The following is a 21,921-nucleotide window of genomic DNA, read 5'->3' on the forward strand; positions in this document are numbered from 1 at the left end:
ATATTAAGGGAATCGTAAGGTTTGACAATTATAATATTGTGTTAAGCCAGTTACTAACATATGTAGGATAAATCCGCTTGAAGAATATGCCTATATATTTCGCTTGGTAACCAGTGGGACAAAAAAAATTTAAGAAAATGCACCAAAAGGGTCACACTGACAGCTAAAGCCAGCTGTTTTTTGGTAAACTTTATTAAGTGAAATTAATATTAATTCAAATATTTATTAATGTATTCGCTAAAGATCTAAGACAAATAACAGGTGCCAACCGAATATTTTCGAATTTGAAAAAACTCATATTATGGAAGTTGTCATTACGGCATTTACTTATTTCAACCTTCTCTTGCCGCCTACAGAACCGCTCCATGCGAGCAATGTGTTTATTTTTTACTCTCCGTCCATCTTGGCTTTAAAAATAGTTTTGATTTATTTATTTAGTTCAGAATGCCAACGCTTTAAATTTTTTGCTTGGAACATTTTTCGTACGTTAGTACCCGCTCGAGCGAAAAATTAGAAAGTAGTTTTTCTTTTCGCTACACTTTTATATGGAGTTTTAATGCTTAATGAATATTTATACCAATATTTTCTCCCGCTGTAGGAGAAAAGTTGTGAGGAACCAAACCAGTTGTATATTTAAAATGTTAATAGAAATACTCATCCCTAGGTTCCTCCCCAGTATAAAAGGAAGTGTGGATGTATTTTGTAGAAGTAATTTAAACAGCACTCGCCTTGTACTGGTAAACAAAAAGACTGTAATCGACGACGTGGTAGAAAAGCTGCAAAAAGTGATATACATATACAAATATATTTTACCGAGATGGATTTGGAGAATGGTTTCCTTCACGTGGCTTTAGGGGAGAAAACTTTGTAAAAAACTTACAGCATTCAGCAGTTGTGATATGTGTCCTGAATCTATTGGTGATCGCTATACAATACAATTAAAATTGTATACAATTTTTTTGCTTTACCACTAGATATGACCCCTAAACAATGTCGCTGGCTTACTGTTTTCCAAATTTTCAAATATATATATATATATATATATATATTATTTGTTATTTTATTTTTTTTTTTATTGAAAGAGCTCTTAAATTATATTCTACAATAAAGCGTTTGGAAATTCCCATAGTGACATTGCTTGAAAGCTTTACTTTTATGTTCGTTTGAGTATTTTGACAGTTCCATTTAATCATACTTCAAATTTGTGCGATTTTGATTTACTGAGGACGATAAGCTGGCCTTAGAATCAGGTAGCACCTTCAGGGGATAAGGTATGGCCATACAATTCTTGATAAAGTTACAGACACACTGAATGTATTGTTTTGGATACTTAGTGTATATCTTAACATGTTCGGCATCTTCAAAGCACACCGCTGATACCTCGATTCCTTGTTCGCGCCTAAGTCGAATAAAATTTTCCACATCTCGGTAAGGGATAACGTCGTCGCCCTTGGAATACAAAAACATCTGTGGAAACTTGTTGCTCTCGTTTTTCAGTTCGCAAAACGGACTGGGATGGATCGGAGACGAGTGCACGAACAGATTCTTGAATGCCGCATAGGATTCCTGATGAATAATAGATTATGGGAAAAGCTTTTATAATGTCGGTATTTATTAACACCCACCTCCACAAACCACATAATGCTCAAAGTAAGAGTGATGGCCAACGCAGTGAGGCAATTGCAGCGCTTCTCCCGTCCGTATATGGCTATGATAGCACGGTATAGGCCCAACATTCGACGCTCGCCTGGTGCCGAGTCGAAAATCACACCTCGGACCTCTAAAGGAGACTTGTGATTGATCATGGCTAGGTTTATGTGTTGGTATAGGTAGGCACCACCGTTTGAAAATATATGAAAAATCAGGGGATGGGCATCGAAGTTCATATCCTGAATGAGCTTAAGAATCTTTTCTCCGATAGGTACCATTTCAGAGCGCTTCCAAAACAATGTGTCCACTGGTGCAGTATACCGCACTGTTATCAGGCTAACACATTATTGAGTAATATGAGTATGTGGAGCAGCCGATGAGTCCTTGGACTTACCCTCTATCCTCATAAATTTTTGAATACTTCATTAGATATCGATCCTTGCAGCCCGCCCAGCCTAGCAGTATTACAATTGGTACGTTATCTTCGTTGGCGTCGGCCAACCCCAAGTCGTTCTCAACACAGCTCTTCGGAAACTTAATGAAGTACTCCAAGGCGTACTCCCGATCTGGAAGGGGCCGCCGTGCGGCTGGCGCCTGCCGGGCTTCAGAGTTGTGTATAGTGGCAGTTGCTGCTCCATATTGATTGGCTATATCGTCCACTGTCAGGCCATACGGATGTGATGACGGGGATGGCATCTCGACATCCAAATAGTCCTACAATCGTAGTGTGTACTACAATTGAGCAATTAAATCTTATTACAAGAAATAAATATGAAATTTAAATGTTATAAAATTTCGGATTAGCTACGCAAAGCCTACAATGAGCCCTACCTGTTTATTTTTATTTTTTTTATGACCACCTCTGACTCTTTTTAACAACAAATGTCAACGAATATAACTTTGTTTTTAAGGAAACTTATTTCAAACGATTGATTTTTCAATCAGGCCAGAAGTGCTCCTTCTGCAGTTAGAAGCAGCAGGAAGAAACAAGCCGCATTCCAGTGGAATCAGCCGTTGCGGCTGCCGCTTCCAATCGCAAGTGCTCTCAAATAGGTTGGACATGCGCAATGATGATTTCCCTCCACAAAATCATGCGTTACACTGACTACCGCAGAATCATAAAGGGCAGAAAACATTTTATATAATAAACTTCAAAATAACGTTGAAAATAGATTACATTATCACCACTTAATATTTAGAGCTGTACCGAGTTTCTCGACAGCATGATAGCTAGTGTGTAGCAGCTCGTGACATTTGTCTGTGTGGGCACCGCCGTCCAGAAAGTTGCTGTATACATGCTTTGACACGTCATTATCGGGAACGGAGCGAGGCAGCTTATTATAAAATTGCCTGAGCTCTTGAGTTAGCTCCCGCACATGCTGTCCAGTGGTTGGTCGGACCTGAGCACCACCGTTAATGCAGCCGGAAGGGCAAGCCATAACCTCTACAAAATTATAATTGCTTCCTTTACCACGCTTCAATTTTTGTACCAAATTCTGAATATTGCGAAAACCGTTAGCAATGGCAAACTTCAGCACGGCTTTGCCATCTCTCTCAAGAACAATCTCAAAGAAGTCACGATTCCTGACCGGTTTTAATTCTATATCTCCGGACGGCATGTCTTCATTAAAGAGCTCGCTTGCAGCATATTTAAATATGTGTTCGGCGTAACCACCAGAAAGCGTCGACTCATGCGCCCATACCATGGAGTCAGGCGTCTTATCAGACCAAGGCCAATCCAGATCTGCCGCCTCGTGCTGCGACAAAGAGTGCTCATCCTCTGTCAACATCTGTTCAATCTCAACTGTATAACATGATTTTGTATATAAATCTGAGATAAAATTACACAAGAGTTACATCTTAGTTCCTACCTGAAGTAATTACAAAGTCAACGTCTCGAGACGCATTCACCTCGCTGAAGAAATCCTTTCGTGAAGCCTCTAGCTTCTTGTCGTAACAGGGCATCACGGTCACATGGTAAATGCGGGACCCAGCAACATTCAGCTTCTCGGCCAGATACTGCTTTACTAAAACACCCATTATCTGTTGCGGTGACCGGGTTGAAGATAAATGTGGCAGTATGAAGTTGCCGTGTGTCTTCTCCGCATAACACACCCAACCCGGGCACGAAGAGCTCAGCATTGTCAGATTTTCATTGTCGCGGTAACGCTCTACGAACTCCTGCCGGCATTCAAGCAACGCCAGATCGTCGGCTACTTTGGTGGACAACACATAGTCGGCACCTAAACTTCGGAAATAGCCGGACAGGTACCGTGCAGCTTCCTCTGCTCCGATTTGATAACGATTTGCCAAGCTTAAAATGGGTTGCGTAGATATGGTGAAAACGACTGTTTGTACCTTTTCGCTGGCGCCATCAATTGTTTTCAGTTTGGTATTTTCCCTTAGCACCTTGAGCAGTTCCTCCTGGCTTTGCTGCGTAATTAGCACACCCTCGGCAGATGTTATGCAGCCAGAGCATGCCAAACAGTCCTGAAGTGTAATTTCTAACTTCTGAAGTTTTTTCTTGCCGCTCTAAAATACATAAGGTAACCATTATAAAAATATATAATTAGATTAAGCGGCTAGCGTTACCACCGACCAACCTCAGTTTTCTCATAATAACCATTTCCTTCCACTGTGATTTTAGCCCCAGTTTTTGATTTTGTCTTATCTATTGTCACTGGCTTTATACATTCCTGTGATAGAGACGGGGTCATTAGATACAAATAACCGACTTACACTCTAATCACTAGTGTACTTAACCTGAGAGGGAGTAATAAAGTCGTCTATATCTGTCAGCTGTAGTGCACCACTAAACCTGGACATAATAAGTTTTTAAAATAATTTATATAAAAACAAAATTGAGTTATTAAATCAGTGATGCCGTCTAGGCGATTTTTCTAATTGTAGGGCCTTCTATTGTAAAGGGTATCGATTTTTAAACTTAAGCCATTGGATCGCTTATACCCTGTTCAAACCGGTGGGCATTAGTTTTAGTATTATACTAAGATCGTTGAAATAATGTTTCAAGTGGAAAACTTAATATCAAAATATACTAGAATTGGTAATTGCTCGGTTTTTATTCGGCAGGATACTAAGAAGCGAGCAATTTGTGAGTGATACATGACAGGTAAAATCCCCAGAGACTACTGTAAGCCACAGGAATCTAATAGCCTAGACATTAATCGTTTGAAATTTGTCGTTTTGAGATTTGACAAGGTGCTGTCGATATATCGATGTTTTAATGTTCCAAAAAACAAAATAATCAATCAAAGCGATTTTTTCAACTGCAATCTAACGACAGTTTAGACTGACGATCTAAAAATACTACAAGTATCGGATAAAAAGTTAAGTCAATTCTATTCGATATCTTGACATATCGAATAAATTGAATCGATAACTTGGTGTATATTTGAAAGATAAGCAAACAGGTGCTAGTTTCACGGAATTTTATAGAAAACGCTTAAAAATTATAAACTAATAAAAAAACACAAAAAACTCAGCCATATTTAATTATTTTTCGTTTTAAAAAGGGCGCGAAGGTGAATTATTTATTTTTCACCTAGTACACCTCACTTAATCAGCTGTTTACTTTCAACACATCACCAAACGACGTCTCGATACATAAAATTGTATACTGTTAAATAGCCCCTCTGCAAGGTTGTCGTTTGTGTTTGACGTCACGAAATTAAAATGCGACAATATTATGCTGCGTTGAGACAACTAATGCGCTACAGGGAGACCTCGATGATATCTTCAAGATTTAGGTCGCAGTTGTTGTTCCTGTCGTCATTCTCCGACTACACGCCCGCACATAGAAACTACTCAAAGTTTAGCACGCACCTGTCAACGGAGCGGGCTATGGAGTTGCTGTGTAACTTGGACGAAGAAGAACGCAGCAATCTCCGTTGTGCACTGGGAAAGATGGAAGCCGATAAGGAGAAGAAACTATACGAGAGTGAGTAATTTTTGGAATGCCTTTAATTCACTTAACAACTCATTTTGAACAATCTTATAAACTGTAGCACATACGTAGTACGTGCGTGGCTTGGGAGTGGACCAGCGCTGATCCAGGTTGGGGGCTGCAGGTCGGTCTACATTAGTCCATGTTTGGTGGCCTCGCTTTTAAAGCAAATGCCGTAGGCCTCTGCGGCCTCGCAGTGATCCTCCGGCACACTGATGGCAGCACAAGTGTCGCCAATTTCGAGGGCGATTTTAAGCTTGGTGGGATCATCCCCTGTATACTGTTTTGCTTTCTCGTGGCCGGCCTCGATATCCAGCTTGCCGCTGGAGTCGAGTAGCCCAAAACTCTTCATTACACATGCCCTCAGGCACTTGCCTTGATAGGTGGATGCAGGTTGTTTCTTAACCAGGTCCTGCAAATCGCTTTGAGCAGCACCGACTTGGCCCAAACAGGACTCGGCAGACTCCATTAGCTTGGCCATGGCTTCCTTTTCGTCGAAGCCGCGCACTAAAATGGCGACGCTAAGAAGCAAGACTGCTAAGAAAATTATCGGTAACCGTTGCATGTTGCTAGGCTTATGCTTCCACAATTCGACTAAACTTGACCTCTCCAAATGGGGTGCTCAAGCTTTTATAGCCGATTCGTATACTCGCTGGGCTGTGAAATAATATAGTATGGCCTTTTTCAAAAATTAACATTGTGAGATTAATTGCCATGACCGCGATTGTTTTTTTATTTGTATTATTTTTTTTTCTCCATTTCAAACTCCATCGGCTGACAAACTTGAAGTAATACAAGAACCGCCCCCAACAAACACGCATGTATGTGAATACGTACATATGGATATTCATATGATATTGCACCACACAGTGTGGGTGGGTTCTGAAAAAAATTATATACAGTGTAGGATCGTTTCCGGCTCTATAATAAATATATTTTTTTGATGAAATTCATCAACCGATTCGTTTTTGCACGGATTCTGCATGTAAGTCTTTATTTATAAGGCTGCTAGATGCTTTAGTGACGCAAACGAATCTGATTAAATTATTTGTTAACTTCTTTTTTGTTAGTTTTTATATAATCTTCACAAATATGTATATTAGAATGTTTGGAGTTAGTGTGGTTATGACCACTTTTTTCTCCTTTCTTTAACATGGGTTTTAATAAATTATAATAGTAATATAATTATAAATGACCGGCGGTTCGGTTCGAACCCACGATGTGAAAGGACCTGCGGATCAGTTCAAACTAACGACCTTAGTCGTCTCCGCAAAGCAAGTATGCCCCTGCCTTTTTTTAGGGTTTTGATTAACATTTTAACTTTAATGTTTAACAAACAAAATGTTTATTATATGATTTTACTTAAACATTCAAAAAACGACTGCACCAGATCCAATAATTATTTTTATACCCTTCCAGGGTATTATAATTGCAGTCAGAAGTTTGCAACGCAGTGAAGGAGTCCGACCATTTAAAGTATATACATATGTACATTTATTCTTGATCAGCATCAACAGCCGTGTCAATCTCGCCATGTCCGTTTCTACGCAAACTTGTCCCTCAGTTTTGAAACTATCTGAATGAAATTTTACAGTTAGTCTTATATATACTCTCACTCTTATATATGTCGGAACGGACCGGATCGGACGACTATATCATATAGCTGACAAAGGTACGATCGGAAAATTTTTCCAAAAAAAAAAAATTATATCTTTTTATTTTTCAACATATTTTCACTAAATTTGAGATATAGCCATTTTATATTATTCTTCAATCTGCAAAGGATTTATTTATCATTATTTATTAAACCCAAAACTACACAAAAATTTATTGTTATAGCAGCGTTTCGGTTTTATTATAATTGTGAAATAGGCGTGAGAAAATTTTAAAATAATCTTCGATTGCCTGCAACAGATATGATTTGTTATCATCACATTGTGTGCAAATATTTTTCGAACGGAAAGCATTAAAAATGCTAATTACTTTGTTTTGACAAAATTTGTTATTGTTGAATTATAGTAAAACGTCTTCTAACGATTTTAACACATATGTATATGTAGTTATGAAAATTATCTGACATGTTTTATTCAATATATTCCAAAACTAAGTAAATAGTTTGCGTAGACACTGATAGACAAAGATGGTTAGATCAAATCGGGTGTTGATGCTTAACACTAAATATGTATGTATTTAACAATTGTATATACTATACAAAGTGCCTTCTTCCCTGTGTTCTATCTTTTAGTACAATTATAATGCCAGGAAGAGTTCCAATTGAATTATTTTCCACTTTCTCTCTTATTTCACCTGAACCAATCGACTTTGAAAAAAAAAACCCTTGTATGTATAAATGTCCCCTAGTATTCTACCTTTTGATTGGCTTATCTCTTATTACGACCAAAAAATCTTAAGTTGAACTTGAATTCCGCAAAAATAATTTAATTTTAGTCAAAAGTGTGCATGGAGACATATAGTGACATTAAAAAGTATAAATATTCTTGATAAGTTACAACAGCCGAGTTGTCATATCCGTCTAGTCTCTCAATTTTAGAAACTGTATAGAACTTTTTTGGATATTCTTCTATATATTGCAGGTAGGATATGTCGGAACGGGCCTAATTTGCTCATCATGAGTAGTGTCTACTAGTAGTACCTAATACTGCATTAGTAGTCACCGCCACCTCCAGGTGCTGGTGTTCGGCTGCTTCTCTTTGCAAATATTTCTACTTGATCTACTTACGGCGTTGGGCGGGTATCAAACTGCAGTACTAGAGATTACTATCTGTGACCACACCCATAGAAGGTGCTAATCAGTTTTCAGACAAGGTGGCCAAATAATTATTCTTGCTGTCCTAGATGGGAATTTAAAAGAAAAAAAAAAACATTTTATCGCATTTGTATGTTTTAACACATTTATTGATTAATTTAATGATTACATTTTTCCCACTTAATTTTGATTACATCGCTGTACACTAATGATAAACAATAACCACACTGGAACAACAAACACTCCTGTCTGAACCACAATCATCATACATCAAACCATCGTCGTGGTTTTCTTAGGTCAGTTGGCCGTTGGCAGTTGGCGCACTCGCTTCGGACGACTATCAAACAAGCCCGCGTTGGGTCAGGTTATTGCCGGGACATTTTGTGCTGTGCCCGATGATTGGCTGAGAAGAAAAATGGGTAATGACTGAGAATCAGCAAATACTTAACCCAAAGCCCTCTGCAAAAATGTTTTCTAATGAGACAAATTACACTACAATATTTGCTCTTCATTAAATGCATACTTTTCTCTTGTTCCCAGTCGAATCTGCAGCAGCTCCCACAGCTAGCCAGTTATACAGTAGTAAGTAACATGTCAAATAAGGATTTCATTAATAAATACATATTTACTTCGACAATAACTTTTGTTAGTATTTTTTGTGAATGCTGTTCCCTTTATCGCTTTCGGGTTTCTTGATAACTTTATCATGATAATGGCGGTATGTATGCTCTAATTATAATTAGATTACACTAAGATATAATTTTAAACAAACGTTTGCTTTCTTAGGGCGAATACATTGAATACTATTTGGGTCACTTTATAACGCTGTCAACAATGGCGGCAGCTGGCCTTGGTAACACCATAAGCGATATTCTAGGCATCACTATGGCCACCTATGTTGAAAACGGCTGCCAGATATTGGGCCTGAAGCAGCCCAAGTTGACACCAGCCCAATTCGAGCTGAAGTCCAGCAAGCGATCATCCAGTATTGTAGGTCAAACTGCAGAGCCATCGAAATAAGCTAATAATTAAAACAAAACTCTTTCCTCCAGGGTCGTATTGTTGGCATTACAGTGGGATGTCTGCTTGGAATGTGTCCCTTATGGTTCATGGAAGAAAAACCGTCAGAGAAGCTAGATGCTGCGACTGACTAAAGTAAAGAAAGCTAGAGGTTTGGGCTATTTTGGCCAATTAGATGCGGCATTATTTTAAGTTATCATAAATCGACGACGATGGTTTTATTTTAAAATACTTTATATTGCCTAACATGCAATTTAAATAATTTATTCTTATTGGTTTTTCGTCAATTTGAATGAAAAGTTCTACGATCTGGTCATGTATTACGTAAACACGTATTTGGGAAAAAAAAATTTTTTTTGGTTAGATTTTAACTCTTTAAATTTGTGAGTCGCCTAATGGGCCAAGCTAAATTATAAAGAACTATAATCAAAGTCTTAGAAAATCAATTCACTTAAATTTAATTTATATGTATAATAGTTTACCAAATATGTATTTATATTGAGATAAAAACAATCAATAAGTTAAGGACTGTCCTCTTACCAAGCTACACTGAAAAGTGCCTATTAAACGTGCTTAAAAACTTGTGCCCTCTATACAATTCTAACCATATCCTATTGGCTTTACTCTTAAATTGACAAGAAAGGAAGCTAACTTCGGCCCGCCGAAATTTATATACCCTTGCAGATACAACTTCAATGACTAAATATTAATATAATATAAATTATATATACTTATGTTAAAAAACAATGAAGTTGTTTGTTTGCTTTCATTTCCATAACCTATACATATTATATTTACAGTTTTACATTAACAGTTTTGCATTTTCCCCTATATCTAACGATCTTTTGTATGGTAGCTATATGATATAGTAGTCCGATTTTTATAAAATGTACACAAAATTGTAGAAAAATATAAAATGGCTATATCTCAAATTTGATAAAAATCATTTGAAACTGAAAATGTTATGATTTTTAATTGTATTAATTCCTCGATCGTTCCTATGGTAGCTATATGATATAGTAGTCCGATTTTCATAAAATTTTACACAAAATTGTAGAATATGATATGATTTTAAAATGGCTATATCCCAAATTTCCTATGTTCCTATGGAAGCTATATGATATAGTCGTCCGATTTGGCCCCTTCCGACACATATACGAGTGAGAGTGTATAGAAGACTAACAGCAAAGTTTCATTGAGATAGCTTCAAAACTGAGAGACTAGTTTGCGTAGAAACGGACAGACGGACGTGGCTAGGTCGACTCGGCTGTCGATGCTAATCAAGAATATATATACTTTACATGGTCGGCGATGACTCCTTCACTGCTTTGCAAACTTCTGACTGAAATTATAATACCCTGCAAGGGTATAATAAGAAAATACATGTGAACTAAAAAGTAGACAACAATAAAATTTGAATTTTCCAGTTAGAGAGCTTATTCATACAGAATACATAAAATTAAATCAGCTTTAAAGTGACCAGTTTAAAAAAATATGATTTTAAAAATGAGTATATTTAACTGCACTGCTGAGTCATTGAACCTTTATTTATGTATTAAGATGCACAATATAAATAGATCAACTATTTTAAATCAAAACCAATAAGGAATTAGTCATTGCTTCGGTAAGCAGTTGCCAAAACATAGAAGCATTTCTTGTTTGCTGACAGCGTAAGTTCGACAAGATTCGGTTACTATCAGTTATGAAATAATTTAAATTTTCTTTTAAGGTATCGCTACTATACTGTGATTTAATATTGAGCCAGTAGTTTTGAGTACTGTCCTGCAAAATTTCACTATCGAAATTGTTTCTTCTTAACGGTAAATATGGAACGGAGAATTGGAATATTCGGTGCGTGTACTCAGTCTCATTTGGTATTGCCTGGGTGCAATACACTCGTTCGTGTTTCAACAATTCCTCTTCAACGTTCAGCGCATGCCAGCTTTCGTTGCACGAAACATCAGAGACGTTATCAAAATTATTAGCAGATCCCGGTTGCGATGAAGTTGAAGCCGTTGATGTACCCGCTGCGTCCCCAAGAGTCAGAGTGGTTACCGAAGGTGAAGCTGTAGATGGTCGGCGGTGCCACATTGTGCCTGGAACCTGGCTGGCTATAAAAAAAGCACTCGCTAATGTTATCACACTTGCTGCATAGCTCAGCGCCAGAACGGAAAAGCTGTTTGCCAGGAATTTCGTCCACTCAAAGCTGGGAAGCAGTTGGATTAGCTCACTGTACGTTAGCCAGCCTCGCCGTAATCCTTCCCTCTCCGCCAGCGTTTTTTCCACACTGTTCAATTTGGCAAAGAAGTCCTCGTTAGAAATGTATATATTCCAGTCCTGAACAGAAAGAAAAAAAATTGTTTAGTATCTTCGAACTTAAACCCTTGCAACTCATTTTTATTTTTACCAGAAGTTTGCTAAGCAGTGAAGAAGTAATTTTTGAACCTATAATGTATATATATTCTTGATTAGCATCAACAGCCAAGTTTATCTTTCAATGTTCGTCTGTCAGATTCTACAAATTTTTGAACCTATATGAATGATACGAAGATAATCTTCAGACGATACCTTTCATTATATGAAGAGAGATGTTTCAACTTGTAGCGTTATTAATATACTCGAACTGACTGCGGACATAGACAGGACTAAGAATATATATTCTTTGTGGGTCGGTAAGCTGGCACCCAATGGGTACTAAGTATAAAAAGTTGCAATTTGGAAAAGACCTACCAAAATCTTGTTTAATAAATATCTTTTAAACAGTGTCAGATTAAAATGCTTAAGATGCCCTTAGACGAGTGTTTAGATGTAGAATATGACGGCTTGAATAGCCTTGCGGTTTCCAATTATAAAATTTCAAATCAATCTATTCCGGTTCATTAAAAATAAATATACCGAAAATCATATTTGTGATTTATCTAGCTTCTCATATAGCCCTTAGATTTTTATAATATTTAAACCATTATTTTTTTAAATAGCAAATATTAATATGCATATATGGGCAATTCTCTGGTGTCGAATGAGACATTCGTACGTATTCAAACTTATTTTAATTTAAAAAAATTTTTTACGTATAGCTCTTGGTTAGCACTATAATTGGTGCCAAGATCGATTTTGAACCCTTGTTCGTTTTCAAGATATTCAGTAAAATGTACTGCATTCGCACGCGACAAAAACAGAAGTTACATTTGCAAGAAACCAGTTTAAGCTCTGATTTCAGCGAAACGTGATGAAAAATTGTATTACAATAATTTTTAATGAATTATGCAATGAATTATCTTAATAATTTATTTTGTTTGATTTTAAAATATTAAGTAGTTATTTTTTAAATTAAATTTTAGTTCCAGTCGCACGCGACATTTTAGAAAGCTATAATTTAAACTAGACTGTACGAATATTGGTGATCGCATATGTCCTTTTGCCTTTTATATTGACTCTTTGCATTCTCTGTGTGAAATTAGAAAGCAAAGTAAAAGCAAAATTCTTTTGTTTAAGAAATTGGCATCAAAACAAAACATGCCATTTGTTATGACTTTTTTTTTATAAATATAACAAAAATTGCGTTCACGCATGTTTGACATCGATTTTTTCGATATTTATTTTAGAAAAAATTATTTTAGCCTTGATCAATCTGACCAATTTTTTATGTAACAATGCTAAAAATACAAGTTTTTAAGCAAGTTTTTTGCCGCGGTAGACCTTTCTGGAGAATTGCCCATATGTTGAAAGTCGACGAAGCTATGTCAATATTCCCCTTTTTAAAAGTTAATCTATTTATTTTTTTGCGGACCGTAAGTCCGCATATTTGTTGTTTTACCAGTTATCTTTAAAATCCAAAAGAATGTGGAACAGGCGAACATGACTATATCTGTTGATGCTGATTAAGAATATATGTATGTATATATACATATAGTTAAGGGCAAATTTTATGTGATCATCGTCAATACGTGGACGGCAGTCCACACTGATAAATAGTTTACATTTCTCCTACAAGGGGTTTTTGTGTTCTTTGACAGAAAATGAAATTTTAGATTGCAAGAACTTGCCGATAGAAATGTTCATAATTTAAAAATTAGTTCAAAAATGTATAGGTGTACTCAAGCTTGGAACCATTATAAATACTCACTACAGCAGAGAGAAACTCTAGTTCCATTTCCTTCAGTCTGTCTACTGTCATGTTTCCCTCCTTAGCCCAATCCTCAATAAAGAACCGTTCATCGTGGCCGGCATAAAACTTCGTTGAAATCATCTGCGAATATTAATCGGAAAACTTTTAATTTTTATTTTAAAATATGTTCAATTGCGGTCCACAGCGTTCTTTACAGGTTAAAGAATAAGTAAAAATGTATTATATTATAATAAAGTTAAACACATACGTAAATACTGGGAATCTAATACTTCATTAATAAATAAATGTACATATACATAAACTAAGGCCTTTGCCGCTTTTCTGTTATAACTTCGCTAAAGCCATTGCTTTTTTTTTTTTCTTTTCAAATATTCATTCCAAGAATATATGAAAGAAAAAGGAAAAAAAAAGAGCTGAACAAATGAGCGGAACGAAATGACGACATACATATGTATGTATTTATATAGAAGCTAAATTATCACATTTGTCTTGACTTTTCGATTAAAGTCCCGACAGTGCACTCTTTGTGTATTACAAATGTATGTATGTACATATATGTATGTGTAAATACATGAATACATACGCTAGTTGAGTGACTCAGTGTGCATTATTCTACCAGGTTATTAATCAACAGGTTACGAAGACATACATACATACATTTTGTATAGACATACATAGTAAATATGCCTACTCACCAGCGATACAACGAACAGCTCGTGGGGAGTAATGCGACAGCTGTAGCCCGGATCTATCGTGTTCAAGCGGTCCAGGTAAATGAGAGCCATAATTAGGGAACATGGTGTTGCCTGAATTTTACCAGCGGCCACACAACTTAGGCGATGCAAAGAGTGTCCTCGATGGGGCTCGGAAAATATCTCAGATGCGTACTCTGCGAGGGGGGATGGAACAACTTTCAAGTCAGTGTCCGCTGTTTCCACGCCATAGTACAGAGTTTTCCGAATCCGATTGATAAAGTCTCCGTGTTGCATTACCTGACAAAAAGAAATAATAAAAATTAATTGACCGTAACATGTGTTTTCCTTCTATGTTGGTACCTTTTTAGGCGAAGCAAACTTACTACGCCCCATTTTGGCGAAATGTGATTGCCTAAGTTTAGAACCTTTGGAGGAATATAAAATTTGTTCTCTTATACTAATGTGATAGCGGTGAACGAGAATCGATTCAGTTTATTAATTGATCGATGTTTAAAAATATATAGAAACATCGATTTTAATAGAAGAATCGATAACTATTAAAAACCTGCAGCCACAGAAAAGCCGTCTTATTGTGGGTATTCCCTATTCTCACAAGTGTACGCCGAAACTGTCTGCAGAGTGTTCAGAAGCTATGACCTACATGGTAGGTTCCCCAGAAAGAAGACCTTACTTTTATCTATCAACATATACAAGCGAGCTTTAATTGCTGAAACGGATTTTGAGCAAAATTTGGAGTATTGACAGCAAGTAATATTTAAGTATAAGTATAAGTAGTTATAAAAGCATATTCAATTTGTTCGGCGAAGAAAAAGTTTTGCGCAAGCCCGGAGAAGCGCTCAAATTAAAACAATGATAGGGCAACGGTTAAGCACGCCGGAGGATTCGTTCTAGTTTGGTACTGCATGTCTGCAAGGACATGCCGAGCGGAGGGAAATTTGATTTTTATAGTTGAAATAATGATTACAATCATGTGCCACCAAAAAAGTCTAAACTTCTGACTGAAATTTATACCCTTCAAGGGTATAAATATAGAAACTCAATAGGTGGCAAAAGTACAGTTAAATCACAAGATTAGTTCTCATTATGTAATACAAATTTCGTTTAATCTGCAAATTAATAACAAATATTTCCTCCTCTGGTGTCTATGATCTTTTGGAGGCGTTTCGGAACGGAATCTTCTAAAGTTTTGAGGCATTTTAGGGGAATTATTTGGGACCTCTGTAATCGTTTCGTTTCTCCTATTTTACTTTATAAGCGACCACATCTGGTGGTGGCAAATCAAGTGTTTCCACACCATCTTCTGATAAAAAACCTGGTAATAAGTTTAGAACGGAGCGCTGACCTGTTGGAGAATAAATCATCTGCATGATGCATGGTTCCCAACAACGGGACCAAGTCTTCTGTACCTGTGGCCTTATTCTACTTCAAAATTAAATTTCTTATATTTATTGATTTCATAATAAACAGTTTGCCGTGGCAAATTATATTCCTTACTGATATTTATTACGGAAAAACCCAAGTTATATTTTGTCACAATTTCTGCTTTTATAATAGTACTCAGCTCATTTTAAACCATTTTAAAAATTAAACAGTTTGCTTTTTCATTGTTGAGGGGGATCTTGCTTAGTTTTCGCACTTTCTCTGAAAGAACTTAATCACGCGATGGCCAAATATTTATTCCGCTTATCAGCAAAAAAATATAGCAAAATTGTCTTTTCGTATATTTATAGTCATTAGTATACTTTGATCATGATTTTTGCTTTTTTGATTTATTGAATACACCGGTATTTAGATAAAAAGTTGAAAAGCTAAATGAATACTAGTATAAATATTTATGTCGACAATGTATAGACCCTATAGACCCTATTTTTTTAATCCTTTCGTTTTATCGTTTAATATTATAGCTATACTTTTTTAATATTGAAAATATTACATAATAATATTAAAACTTCGAAGTAACGTTTATGTTTATGCCAAAGTGCGTAGAAGCGGTGGGGAAACTAATATAATAGCCCAAGAAAATCAACAAAAGCCCGGTAATGTTACACATACATTTTGAATATCTATAATTTCAAGCTTTTTCTGCTTTGTCGAAATTTAATACTTTTTGTTCAAACCACTAAGCCACGCTTCAAGATCGGCTTACGAAGAAGAATATGTACTGGACATGCAATACACACGTGAAGGTACTGGAAAAACATTACATTTTTAAAGAATTTTAGATGCAATGAAAGCACAAGATTAAATCGCATTGGCACATTACCCTTGCAGACACGCAAAACTGACGCTTATTCTATATGCAAAATCTTAAAAAACATCTGAGGGGTTTAAATACATATATTCGTGAAAATAATCGATGTTTGGTGATGAATTAATATTGTAATTGAGTTAGTCAACAATTTTTGCTGTTGATAAACTGAACTGTTGATGCTAGTCAAGAATATACGTAATTACTTTATAAGGGGTGTCCCCTTCACTGCGGTGTGTGTCCTTTACTGCGGCAAAAGTTTTAAACTAATAGGAAAGTTAAAGTCGAATGGACTCAACTGTGTAACCCCCGGTACCAAACGCTTTGTTCGTTACTTAAATTAAGTACTTTATAAGAAAAATACAATCGATTATGTTGTCAAGGTAAAGGACTTTTTGGAAAATCAATCGTCTCAATAGGAATTTGATTTGCTTGTGCAGTGCATTGACTACAGTCTAAAGACATTTCTAATTAAATTGAAATTATAAGGCAACTAAAAATAAATATAATAAATAAATAAAAAAAATTAATAATAATAAGAACAACAAAAATAAAAAGTACCCAAATCATTCCGAAACTGGATTCAAATTCATGACCTTAGTCTTTATGAAGCTTTTCACGCCCTCTTTTCAATCTTTATTGCTAAATACGTCTCATATTTAAATTAAATTTTTTACTTTAGGGTGGGGTGTATGAAACTTTAAAACAAAACTTAAACTGTATGCACAGGCAAAACCGTTGCATTTGGTAATGCCGGAAAAAATGTAACAAAGTTAATATAATTTTGTATTTATTATACCCTTGCAGGGTATTATAATTTCAGTCAGAAGTTTGCAACGCAGTGAAGGAGGCACCTCCGACCATATAAAGTATATATATTCTTGATCGGGATCAGTCGATCTATCAATGTCCGTCTGTCCGTCTTTCCGTTTCTACGGAAACTAGTCTCTCAGTTTTGAAGCTATCTGAATGAAACTTTACAGTTAGTCTTCTATATACTCTCCCTCGTATATACATATGTCGGAACGGACGACTATATCATATAGCTGCCATAGGAATGATCGGAAAATTTTTACAAAAAAAATTATAGCATTTTTAGTTTTCAACAGAATTTGATCAAATTTAAGATATATCCAGTTCATATTATTCTATAATTTATGAAAATTTTATGAAAATTGGACGACTATATCATATAGCTCCCATAGGAACGATCGATAAATTTGAGAGGAATGAGAATGGCGGTGGCTGTTGTCGGAAGACTGACAATCGCGGTGGCGATAACATTTTTAGTTTTCAACAGAATTTAATCAAATTTAAGAAGCCATTTCATATTATTCTACAATTTTGTGTAAAATTGTATGAAAATTGGACGACTATATCATATAGCTCCCATAGGAACGATCGAGAAATTAATTCAATTAAAAAGTATAACATTTTCAGTTTTCAACAGATTTTCATCAAATTTGAGATATAGCCGTTTCATATTATTCTACAATTTTGTGTAATTTATGTAATCAAATATATTTCTGATATTATAAGTTTTAATAATAAACAAAAAAGGAAGCTAACTTCGGCACACCGAAGTTTATATACCCTTGCAGATAGAACTTCGATGATTAGGAATCCATACAATATAAAAGATATATATTAATGTTAAAAAACAATGAAGTAATACCTGCTATTAAATCGGGTCTGTTCAGTCACCTTAATTTAGTAGAGCCAGAAGACATCTTCCCAGAAAAGAGTTTTAACGGTTAGTTTAAATTTAAGCTTGCCTTTGACCTAAAATTGTATTGAAAGTCGTGTGTTGTAATCTGTCGAATAAGTGCAAAAATTCCTCTAAAATTTAGTTAGACTATACTACATTCTACATATACATATACTATACTATACTATAACAAATGTGTATATACCATTGAAATTTCATTTTCTTTAATACATATGGGCATTGGAAAAGCATCTAAAGAATCTTTCTAAAGGCTTGCTTACAAGGAGACTGGCTGGCCTTATAAAAAAATTTATTAAAGTGAAAACATCTCAATAAAATACAGGCATTTCCACAGAAAGGTCCGCGGCCAAAAAACCAAAACTTCTTGAAAATGATGATTTTAACATGGTCAAATTGATAATATTTCAAAGAATTTTTCATTTTCTAAAAAAATGTTTGACATCGTCGATGGCAAAGCGGAGTCAAAACAATTTTTATAATTTTGATGGACAAATTTAAAAAAGGCATGTTTTGTTTTGATACCAATCTCTAAAACAAATGTATGGCCTTTTAAAATCAAATAGTCAAAAAAAAAAAAAAATGGAAATGAAATATGCGGTTACCATTAGTGGAACGGTTCGAAATTCGAATTATCGCCTTTCCAAATTTCCCGAGCAAATCTACATCAAATTTTAAAATAAAATAATGCGTATTACTTTTGCAAAAACTTGGAACAATTTTTAAGAGGCATCAGTGCACATTTGTTTAACATATTTTGCAGAAATTAGTTTTTGAATTGTTCAACCTCAAAAAAAAGGTCTTGCGCGAACCAATTGAATCTTACAATCATCTTAGAAATGAAAAATTATCCAAAGTCCATCTTTGCAAAAACGAATGAACTAATACGTCAAAATATTTTAAGCCTTTTATAAGAAAAAAAATTATTTCCTTTTGACCAAGGCAACGACCATTTGTACCCTGCAGTACCATGCATCAGTAATTCATCATCCACGGTTACCTCTTTAAATTCACTGTTTATAATATACATAGTTCCACAAAGTTCCATATAATTCCACTATTTATCATATGGGCAATTCTCCGGAAAGGCCCAAGGTCCATCGCGGCCAAAATCTTAAAATTGCTTAAAAACTTGTATTCTTAACATGGTTACATAAAAAAATTGTCAAATTGATCAAGGCTTAAAAAATTGTTAATATTCTAAAATAAATATCGAAAAAATCGATGTCAAACACGCATAAATGCAATTTATGTTATTTTAATAAAAAAAAAAAAAGTTATATTTTGTTTTGATCTTAAACAAAAGCATTTTGCTCTTACTTTTGCAAAGAGTCAATATAAAGTGCAAAAGGACATATGCGATCACAAATATTCGTACAGTCTAGTTTGAATTATAGCTTTCTAAAATGTCGCGTGCGACTTGAACTAAAATTTAATTTAAAAAATAAATACTTAATATTTTAAAATCAAACAAAATAAATTATTAAGATAATTCATTGCATAATTCATTAAAATTTATTGTAATAAAATTTTTCATCACGTTTCGCTGAAATCAGAGCTTAAACTGGTTTCTTGCAAATGTAACTTCTGTTTTTGTCGCGTTAGAATGCAGTACATTTTAGTGAATATCTTGAAAACGAATAAGGATTTAAAATCGACCTTAGCACCAATTATAGTGCTAACCAAGAGCTATACGTTGAAACATTTTTAAAATTAAAATAAAGTCTTGGTACATGTTATTTTTTAGTTAGAATGGGTACGAATGTCGCATTCGAGACCAGAGGATTGCCCTGTTGTACCAAAAACTCTCACGCAATAATTGGATTTTCACACTTATATATATATATTCATATATAACATATGTCTTAAAACGCAATTAAAAGCACCCATCCTACTTATATTATTGAAAAAGCAGAGTGCAAGAGATGTTTCATCACCCGAGATCAAATGAAAGCGCGAGAGAGTCGTGTTTGGCACGATTGCCGCTTGAGGAGAGCCTCGACTCTGTAGAAGTCGCAGTCGCAATCGCAGTTAATAAATTGTTGATGACATATTGACAGTGTCAAATATGTGAAAAGTTATTTTTTGTTAATTTTTTGTTAAGTATTGAATTGTTTTGTTTATGTTTTTGAATATTATCATTAAGAATTATCCAATAAATAGATATCCATTGAAAAAAAATTAAAAAACCTTACTAAAAGCGTTATATTTGCATGCAAAGTCAAAAAATATTTTGAATTTTCAGTGTGTAAACAGTTTCTTGACATACTGTATATGCAGAATTGAATATCAATTGGAGTTTGTACTTAAAAAGCGATATATGTATGTCGGTTTTGTATGCCAATCAGCTGTTCGCATAACCTGGGCTCTATTTAAGCAGCCGCATCAGAAAAAAAAGTTGATTCGAAGAGAGAGATAGCTTTTCGTACCTTACAGTCAAATACACTCAATCGTAGTTTTTTTTACCTGTTTTTACTGATCTGTTGACTAAATCTATACCTGTCATTGGAACTGTTATGTTAAACATTATATGGGTTCTGAAAAAACAGTGTTGTTTTTAATGGAGAACACAAAAGTGTTGGGTACTGGGTATCGCATAGTCGAGAGCCCTAGATTTTAGCATTCATACTTGTTTTATTTTTTTTTTTTTTTTCGTTTTTTTTTGAGTATAAATAAAAGAGTCCTCAGCTCGTTCGTCAACTGTTGGGTTTTGATCGCGCATGCTGGAGGTTGAGCACGTCCCACGCATATAAGTTATTTAAATAAACGCTGCGGAGAATTTGAGTTCTGAGTGAGTGAATCAAGAAAGTACGGGTCAAGTCTGGGAATGTTCATTCTTTGAAATGTGTTGTTACATTTAATACGTGAAGTAAATAGCCACTCTGGAACCGGTGCTAATATAATATTGTCCCATTGCCAGCCATATCAAACTTGACAACCAAATAGAACGTGAATTGCATGTGTAATCTACTGATGAGCCAACTAGCTCCAAGCCTGATTACCATCAGGTTTTTTATAGTGCCCCAAAGTAGTCAAGGTTGCTGTGTGGATTTCAATAAATATTGGTACAGAAGTAATACTATCCAAATAGCATATTGATATTTATTAATTTGTTCACGAAGAAAGCCAATAAACCAGACGCATATTGCGCAACCCACAAGGAGGATAAGAAAGCCGGTTGAGTTGCTCATCATGGCGTTCAATGAACTCCAAGCAGTCAGAACCCGAATTATTTTACCAACGACTCTCTTCTCAAGCACGCAAGACTATTACCACAAAACTTGTCCAACGTCTTTTTCGCACCGCTGCCGTAGGTTACATTTTTGAATTTAAATAAAATCGGCAATCTTGTTATCGTACACTGACCGGAGGGAGAAACAATTGTCATCACACAACACCGAAAACCGGTTAAGAAAAGATTAACCCAATTCTATGTCGATTTAAATATTTACCGAAACATAAATTGGCGCAACGAAAACAAATTGAAGAAAAAAGAATGAGAATGTTTGCGTTATGTCAGAATTAAATATTCAATGCTTTTTGTTCCTATTCGGCAAGTACAATCAAACGTGTAAACAAAGCGATGAGCAAAATAATAATCAATTTTGCTGACTCTTTAGAACTATATAAACAAAACAATCTTAATTGGCGAAATCGATATAGTATGTCTGACAAACAGTGGGAAAATTTTAAATTATAAA

General features: G+C 35.2%; 6 protein-coding genes across 12 annotated transcripts in view; 2 read left to right on the forward strand and 4 right to left on the reverse strand.

Moving 5' to 3' along the window:
* Positions 1–1,051: 1,051 nt before the first annotated feature.
* Positions 1,052–2,638, reverse strand: LOC110185104 (transmembrane protein 53). 2 transcript variants are annotated; one of them, XM_086841246.1, is made up of 4 exons: positions 2,482–2,638; positions 2,045–2,402; positions 1,626–1,986; positions 1,052–1,566 (listed from the first exon to the last, which is right to left on the reverse strand). In XM_086841246.1, the coding sequence occupies exons 2-4, from the start codon at positions 2,344–2,346 to the stop codon at positions 1,186–1,188; spliced, it is 1,044 nt and encodes a 347-aa protein (XP_086697372.1). In that variant the 5' UTR covers positions 2,347–2,402; positions 2,482–2,638; the 3' UTR covers positions 1,052–1,185. The 2 variants fall into 2 exon arrangements, with proteins under 2 accessions (XP_086697372.1, XP_020809452.2); XM_020953793.2 differs by lacking the exon at positions 2,482–2,638 and having other exon boundaries at positions 2,045–2,475.
* LOC110185103 (putative cytosolic Fe-S cluster assembly factor GL21135) lies at positions 2,613–5,071 on the reverse strand. Of its 2 annotated transcripts, XM_086841245.1 has the most exons (5): positions 4,414–5,071; positions 4,254–4,346; positions 3,522–4,182; positions 2,828–3,454; positions 2,613–2,755 (listed from the first exon to the last, which is right to left on the reverse strand). In XM_086841245.1, exons 1-4 carry the CDS (start codon positions 4,474–4,476, stop codon positions 2,832–2,834), a joined length of 1,440 nt encoding a protein of 479 aa, XP_086697371.1. In that variant the 5' UTR covers positions 4,477–5,071; the 3' UTR covers positions 2,613–2,755; positions 2,828–2,831. The 2 variants fall into 2 exon arrangements, with proteins under 2 accessions (XP_086697371.1, XP_020809451.2); XM_020953792.2 differs by lacking the exon at positions 2,613–2,755 and having other exon boundaries at positions 2,770–3,454.
* On the forward strand, positions 5,041–13,831 carry LOC110185059 (transmembrane protein 65). Of its 4 annotated transcripts, XM_020953735.2 has the most exons (7): positions 5,041–5,192; positions 5,299–5,608; positions 8,678–8,800; positions 8,922–8,963; positions 9,032–9,099; positions 9,168–9,371; positions 9,434–13,831. In XM_020953735.2, the coding sequence occupies exons 2-7, from the start codon at positions 5,344–5,346 to the stop codon at positions 9,533–9,535; spliced, it is 804 nt and encodes a 267-aa protein (XP_020809394.1). In that variant the 5' UTR covers positions 5,041–5,192; positions 5,299–5,343; the 3' UTR covers positions 9,536–13,831. The 4 variants fall into 4 exon arrangements, with proteins under 4 accessions (XP_020809394.1, XP_086697374.1, XP_086697373.1 ...); XM_086841248.1 differs by lacking the exon at positions 8,678–8,800; XM_086841247.1 differs by lacking the exon at positions 5,041–5,192 and having other exon boundaries at positions 5,206–5,608.
* Obp28a (Odorant-binding protein 28a) lies at positions 5,614–8,490 on the reverse strand. Its single transcript, XM_020953737.2, has one exon. It carries the CDS (start codon positions 6,177–6,179, stop codon positions 5,745–5,747), a length of 435 nt encoding a protein of 144 aa, XP_020809396.1. The 5' UTR covers positions 6,180–8,490; the 3' UTR covers positions 5,614–5,744.
* Positions 8,509–14,748, reverse strand: LOC110176568 (protein CNPPD1). The gene is made up of 4 exons (XM_020942959.2): positions 14,586–14,748; positions 14,226–14,522; positions 13,528–13,650; positions 8,509–11,738 (listed from the first exon to the last, which is right to left on the reverse strand). Exons 1-4 carry the CDS (start codon positions 14,616–14,618, stop codon positions 10,989–10,991), a joined length of 1,203 nt encoding a protein of 400 aa, XP_020798618.2. The 5' UTR covers positions 14,619–14,748; the 3' UTR covers positions 8,509–10,988.
* A 210-nt stretch (positions 14,749–14,958) lies between these two features.
* Cht10 (Chitinase 10) overlaps positions 14,959–21,921 on the forward strand; it is a 45,695-nt gene continuing 38,732 nt past the window's right edge. Inside the window, exon 1 of one of the 2 annotated variants that reach the window (XM_086841244.1) lies at positions 14,959–14,993. The gene's annotated coding sequence lies outside the window, so the exon portion shown is untranslated. Of the gene's footprint in view, positions 14,994–20,845; positions 21,012–21,921 lie in introns of those variants that run through there. The other variant, XM_086841243.1, reaches the window with a different exon arrangement.

Source organism: Drosophila serrata, unplaced genomic scaffold (assembly GCF_035046125.1).
Source record: "Drosophila serrata isolate PLE 108 unplaced genomic scaffold, ASM3504612v1 contig_112, whole genome shotgun sequence".
Taxonomy (NCBI): Eukaryota; Metazoa; Arthropoda; class Insecta; order Diptera; family Drosophilidae; genus Drosophila; species Drosophila serrata.